Raw genomic sequence first — 6594 nt, forward strand, 5'->3', positions numbered from 1 at the left:
CCCCCCCCCCCCTTTTTTTTTATTCTAATAGCACAAGTTCTCACAAGACTCTTGAGAAGAGCAGAAGAGATACAAATGATTATTGGATTCAAGGTGCATGAAGATATCAAAGTGTAACATCTACAATTTGCAGATGAAACACTCATCTTCTTGGAACTCAGAAGTAAGAATTGGTGATGGTCATGATATAAAATTTTGGATGGATCCTTGGTTCACACATACTCAATTTTGCTCAACGCACAAGATGGCATTCAAACCTGCAGTTCAGAAAGATGCCAAAGTTGTAGACTTAATACACAATGGTAATTGGAATATACAACTGACTCATACCCATATTGAGCAGGTGAAAGCAGAATTAGAAAACATTATGGAATTAATTGGAAATCCACCCACTTTTGGAAGCTTGTCAGATTCCATCTGCTACCAACGCTTGCCTCTAGTACACAACAAAAGGAGGCTACAACTGGCTCACACAACAACAAGGTACCTCTGATAATGAATTCAAGTATGTGTGGGAAAAAATAGCTCATCTTAAAGCACAACTATTAATCTGGTATGCGATTCGTAATGCCATTCCCACAATAGATAAGAAGAGAGGATGTCAGATTCAAGCAACTAGATGCAATCTCTGCAATGCTAAAAATGAAGATGTGAAGTACAATACTACTTTTATGCCCATTCTCGAAATCCATATGGGACCATTTTGCTCACTCTCTGGATTTAAGTTGGGCGCAAAAATCAGAATTCTATGAACAAATCAAGAACTGACATACAAACTCCTGCAAGAATGTGGCCAAGAAAATCTGATACATACTGTCTTTCTCTATATGTTGGGGCTTTATGGAATGAGAGAAACATGAGGACTATGGCTAAGAAAAAATGTCAAGAGAAAACATGGTGATCATTGAAATCAAGAGGCCAGTTTTTCAATGGGGTAACCTTCATTTTTGGTTCCAGATGAATATCATTTTCAATAACTTGATATTCAATTGTGATACATTATGTCATAATTATTTAAATTAGATATTGATTCACATAATTCAAGTGTTGGGCTTGCAATATGTCGGAGTTTAGAATGATTTCTCAATCTTCTTTTTCTCTTTTTAATAAAATTTGACATGGCAACGCGTTCAACTAATGTAAGAGCAAGTCTTATGGTGGAATCCAATCTATTCCAAGTGTGGAAAAACCATGGAATGTCAAGTCTAATGGCTTCCAAGTTGGGGTTTTCCACAGAAAATCCAAGCAAGGTTCCACCGTTTCGTGGAAGGGTTCGTGGAATCCATCTGAACGCCAATAAGAATAGCGTGTTTTTTTTTGTCCGTAGATTTAGGATGAGTTGTTGAAATCTAACGGCTGAGAAAAAAACGCTATTCTTAATAGTGTTTTCTTAGCGCTATTAAGAATAGCGTTTTCACTATTCCACCACTACACTTGCACTTCCATCCACGGTTCCAAATACCGAGGTGGCGTGGAAGATGGAAGATGGAACTTTTTCACCATAAGACTTGCTCTAATAACACGTTGGTGGTGGAGCTTAGCTTGGTGGTGGCGCTTAGCTTGTTAGGCTTTCCAACTAGTTTCTTGTAAAGATACTCTCAATAAATATTTTCGTAAAAAAAAAAGAAGCAAAAAACGGTGATCAGTGTCGAGGAAACTCGCTTTTCAAACATCCGATTTGGGTGTGAATATCGGAGTCCCAGCTGATGAAGTAGTACTAGTACTAATTATTAAACAAGAAGATCATAAAGGAAAAGAAGAAAAGGGAAAGAAAGAGAAAAAAAGAGAGAGTTGTCATATTCATTCTTATTCTTTCTTTTGTTTTCTAAAATCCCCATTTTCCAATTCAAGAAAAAAAAAACCCTAGAAATCTGATAATAATGTCTTGGTTCTCATCTCTCACTAATCAATTCAATCAAGAATCAGATTCAGAAGTAGAAGAAGATCTCTCACAACAACTTCATCATGTACAATTAAACAGTCCTTCAGGTGGTCACGACGGTGATCCTGACAGCGGCGGTGGTGGTGGTGGAGTAAAAATAAAAGAGAATTTAACAGAGATTAGAAAATCAATAGGTCGTCAATTACTTGGTGTTGCTTCTTTTTTAGCTCCACCACCTCAATCATCATCATCATCATCATCAACCGCCACCACCGCCACCACTACGAACGATGCATCTTCATCACCTAAAAGTCTTGTTGGTGGTATTAAAAGTGATTTTGCTGAAATAAGTGGTAGTTTAAAATCTGGTTTATCTCTATTTTCTTCGAATAAAGCTGTTAATGAGATCTCTAGGTTTGCTACTACTTTACTTCAATTTCCTAAAGATGATGGAGAAGATGAAGTTGCTGGAATCAATCAAGAGGTTTTGGAATTTGTGAGGATCATGTCAAGTAGACCTGAATGTTGGACTGAATTTCCCTTGCCACTCCCTCATTATAATGGTAATTTTGTACTAGTCTTGTTTAAATTACTCTATTATACGATTTAGTAAAGTATGATCTTGATTCTTGAATGTCAGTTTAACAAGTGATTTGAACTATAAACCATGTCTAACACATTACACAACAATGTTCTTGCGCATTTCCGGTCTTTGCAGATTTCCATATGTCAGGAGCCCAACAACTTCATGCATCAACTGTTGAGGAACTGGCTCCGAGTTTAGCAGATCTTCGGTATAAGCTTTGCCCGAATTTCATGACAGAAGATCGCTTTTGGATGATATACTTTATTATGTTGCATCCGCGACTAAGGGAGAGCGACGCAGTGCTATTAACAACTCCCCGAGTAAGAGTTACTATATTTAGATTTTTATGTTTATGTAATTGGGTACTTGTGGGTTTATGCATTATTTGTGTAGATAAGTTAAATGCATAATCATTACACACTCAAGTTACATAGTGAGGATGTGAGTAATTTTTAGGGAAGGAATTGCCCAGTTGGAAACTATCAGGGTCAAACTAGGTGTTTCGTACCGCAAGGTCAACCACAGATAATAGGCCTCTCCCGGAAGGAAGGAAAGACACAAGCTCTGGGGTTGCACATTCTTTCATGCACATATTCTTCTGCCAACTTCTTTATAACACACAGTTTTGTATAGCCAACTTATCTAGCTGATGTGTGGACCGTGGACTGTGGATATGTTAAAAACTCTACGAAATATTCTTTCACTTTTTATCCCAGATAGCGAACATATACATACACTTGGTTTTTGTTGGCATTTACTGTTACTTAAAGTTTCAATTCTATTGTAGATTGTTGAAGTAAGAAAGGTTTTATTGCAAAACCTACAAAACAAATCAGATGCAGCACCACAGGGCTCTATTCCTGAGGTTGATGATGTTGAAGGGAGCAATATGGATAGTAACAATAGAGGGGAGTGTGGCACCGTTCTGCAGAAGAAGGTTTTGGCTGAGTCGACATATCAGGAAAATGTTGATGAACAGGAAAATGTTGATCAGTGGTTAGAAGAGGAAGATGTTGAAACTGGAACTTCATTAGCTTCCCTGAAACAACTTGGAAACGACGAAGATGTTTCATTCAGTGATCTTGAGGATGATGATAATGATGCTTCAACTTCACCAGCACATAAAGCTCAAAATGCACAGGGTTGTTCACCCAGTAATTCTAATGACTGGTTTCAATTAAGTGAAAATTCTGCTTCAACTTCACCAACCCGTAAAGCTGAAAATGCACAGGATGGTTCACCTAGTAATTCTGGTGACTGGGTTCAACTAAGTGAAAATTCTGACAATGGGAATGCTAGCAGAAGTAGAGCTGCTGGCTCAACTATTAGGGAGAAAGATTCAAAAGGTGAGGAATCAAATGACTGGTTGAATATTGATGATTTCTATGCAGATAGTGTTGGTAATCGGGGCCGGCGCTGACATAAAGTGGCCAAAGTTTGGGCAACATATTTTAGGGGCATCATTTTTATTTTTTTTGTTAAGATACATTGGATTAATGATATAACTTTTTAACAAAAAAAGTCAACCTTTTTAGGGGTGTATTCGATTTATAGATACTTCAGGATCTGTATAAATTCGTGGTATTCAAACTAGAATTATATAGTTCTGTACAAATCCGAGCATTCAAAAGTCAAAATCACAGATATTTGTTCCACAAAAATCCGAAGTATTCAAATTAGATATTTCAATGTTCCTAAAAAAAACTTTGGTATGTCTTCATGATCCTCACAAGAACATAACATTCGAGATAACCTATATATTGAGAATGACATTAGTTTCTCTCATTTAGTGAGACAACTGCAAATAAACTTTAGCCTTACCACTTCGTCAGTACCCCATAATTTTATACTACTATAGTAGTTCAAGTCATATCAATTTTCCTTGGTAAATCATCAAAAACAAACTTTACTTTTTCAATTTTCCCATTTTTATAATAAATGTCAATCAAAAAATTACCCACATATTCATCTTAATCAAAACTCACTTTGATAGCAAACCCATGAACTTGGTAACTTGTTTTACCTCTTTCAACTATGTGCAAGCTAGAAACACAATTGATTAGAAGACCATGATGATAAATTTCAATCCGACATTTTATGAAATGCTAACGCATTTCATATAGACAACCTGATTTTGAAATTTATTATTCCATACAAATCTCTAAAAGATTCCAATTTAATCCATGACAGTTTAACATAAGTCCATGGATATATAATGAAATCTTATAAGTCCATATATTTCATGTAAAACAAGAATCCACACTTATCCTTAAAACTCTTGATCGAATACACCTCTGTTAAATAGTTTGTTGGTATTGCTGGTAATATTGAAGAACACGCAATTGGGGGATACTTATATTAATTGGGGGATAGAGGAAAAAGACAAAAACGGAACATAAATAGTAAATCAGAGTCACCCCTTATCCATGTATTTTAATTAATTCCTAATGTACCCCTCACTAATCATGTTTAGTGGTTAAATATAATCAGGTAATTTAATAGATTAGTTTGATAATCATTAGAATAAATCATTATCATTGAATTTGTTGATGCAACAATATTAAATCAAGATATTTATGATCATGAAGGCTCCGGTGAAGAACTAACCCAGGAAAGTAAACAAGCTGAATATACAAGTGCTCCAATTCGTCATATATAGGTATTAATGTATTGAAATTTGATTTTTTTTTCATCGAATCCGCCATTGTTACACCTGAAAAACTCAGTGCCGGAATAGTAAAAGTATGAATACCATGCCGACAAGGACCAAATCGGCATGGTATTCATACTTTCACCATGCCGATACACAATATCCCCCAATTTTGAAAATGTAAGTACACTTCCGGTAGAGAAAGTTCATTATCAAGAATGCCGGTAGTAGTGCCAGCATGGTCGATTCCCAAGTGTACCGTTCTGATTTGAGGACAAAAATATACAGAAAATCTGTCTGAAATAGCAAGTATCGGCATGGTATTCATCCTGAAAAACCATGTCGGCACCAGATATCAGCATGGTATTCATCCTAAAAACCATGTCGGCACCAGATATCGGCATGGTATTCATCCTAAAAACCATGTCGGCACAAAAAACAGTAGGGTATTCATCATGAACACAAGCCATGAGTGGATTGAAGCCATTTCTTCTTTTTCTTCTTGCTCGACAACAATTCAACTTAACATATCTTGAAGAACTTGTTAGGATTTGATTTTTATTTTGATTTTGATTTTTAGTTTTAAATTTTAATTTAGATGGAAGGGTATTTTAGTATTTCCGCCCCCAAAAAACGCCCCTTAGCGGACACTATTGGATGGAGTTAGTAATTCATATCCCCTAATTAATATAAGTATCCCCCAATCGCGTGTTCATATTGAACTATTGAAAGGGGTAGCAAAAAAAATTGTTTTATAAAATCTACCTAGATAAAGAAATCCTATTTACACTTTGCAACCCATGCATTTTTTGTTTACTTTTTGTCTACCTTTTTTCTTCTAGATCGGAAAATAAAAAGGGAGAGAAAAAGAATCAGGGAATTAATAATCCTTTAAAACAATACAAGGTAACTAGGTAACCCATTAGTTCTTTAACAAATTATCAATTCACTAATCATCATATCTTGATTAATCGATTTATTCTTCTTTTTTTTTTTGTTAAAATTAAATTTTAGGGCATAAAGTGAATCAATCAATTAATAGTTATCATATAAAGGAGGATCTTTCAGTTTTACAATTTTTTAAGAATTTAAGGTGCCGTATGACAAAACAATGTATCTAAAATAAAGGACACAATAACTTTAAAATACAGGGACACATAATTCATCTTCGTGTTTTTTTCCAAATTACATATCTTTCACAAGAATCAACAATATTTTCGAACAACAGGTTTAAAATGAAGAAACACAACTTATACAACAAAGTGCAAAGTATCGGGTTTGAAATAAAGTTTTATGTTGATATGTTCACTCTTATTTAATATATTTTTTTACTTCATATTTTTGTTCTATTATATTTTTTAATCAAGATCTAATAAAATAAATAGTTGCTTAGTTGTGTTAGGAAGATGTCATAAAAAAATATCTAGTTTCTCTTGTTATTCTGTATATAGCCTTATATAGGGGCAACATCCCGAA

General features: G+C 34.9%; 1 protein-coding gene across 1 annotated transcript; it reads left to right on the forward strand.

Moving 5' to 3' along the window:
* The first annotated feature begins 1756 nt into the window (after positions 1-1756).
* LOC113282765 lies at positions 1757-4083 on the forward strand. The gene is made up of 3 exons (XM_026531834.1): positions 1757-2445; positions 2601-2788; positions 3256-4083. The coding sequence occupies exons 1-3, from the start codon at positions 1881-1883 to the stop codon at positions 3886-3888; spliced, it is 1386 nt and encodes a 461-aa protein (XP_026387619.1). The 5' UTR covers positions 1757-1880; the 3' UTR covers positions 3889-4083.
* The last annotated feature ends 2511 nt before the right edge of the window (positions 4084-6594 follow it).

This window comes from Papaver somniferum, chromosome 5, assembly GCF_003573695.1.
Source record: "Papaver somniferum cultivar HN1 chromosome 5, ASM357369v1, whole genome shotgun sequence".
In the NCBI taxonomy this organism is placed as follows: Eukaryota; Viridiplantae; Streptophyta; class Magnoliopsida; order Ranunculales; family Papaveraceae; genus Papaver; species Papaver somniferum.

Excerpts from the sequence above, each read along its gene's own strand:
- LOC113282765 (XM_026531834.1), top strand. The coding sequence starts at position 1,881 with ATGTCTTGGTTCTCATCTCTCACTAATCAATTCAATCAAGAATCAGAT. Across the intron at positions 2,446-2,600 it reads GCCACTCCCTCATTATAATG|ATTTCCATATGTCAGGAGCC; the intron begins GTAATTTTGTAC and ends CGGTCTTTGCAG. Across the intron at positions 2,789-3,255 it reads TGCTATTAACAACTCCCCGA|ATTGTTGAAGTAAGAAAGGT; the intron begins GTAAGAGTTACT and ends ATTCTATTGTAG.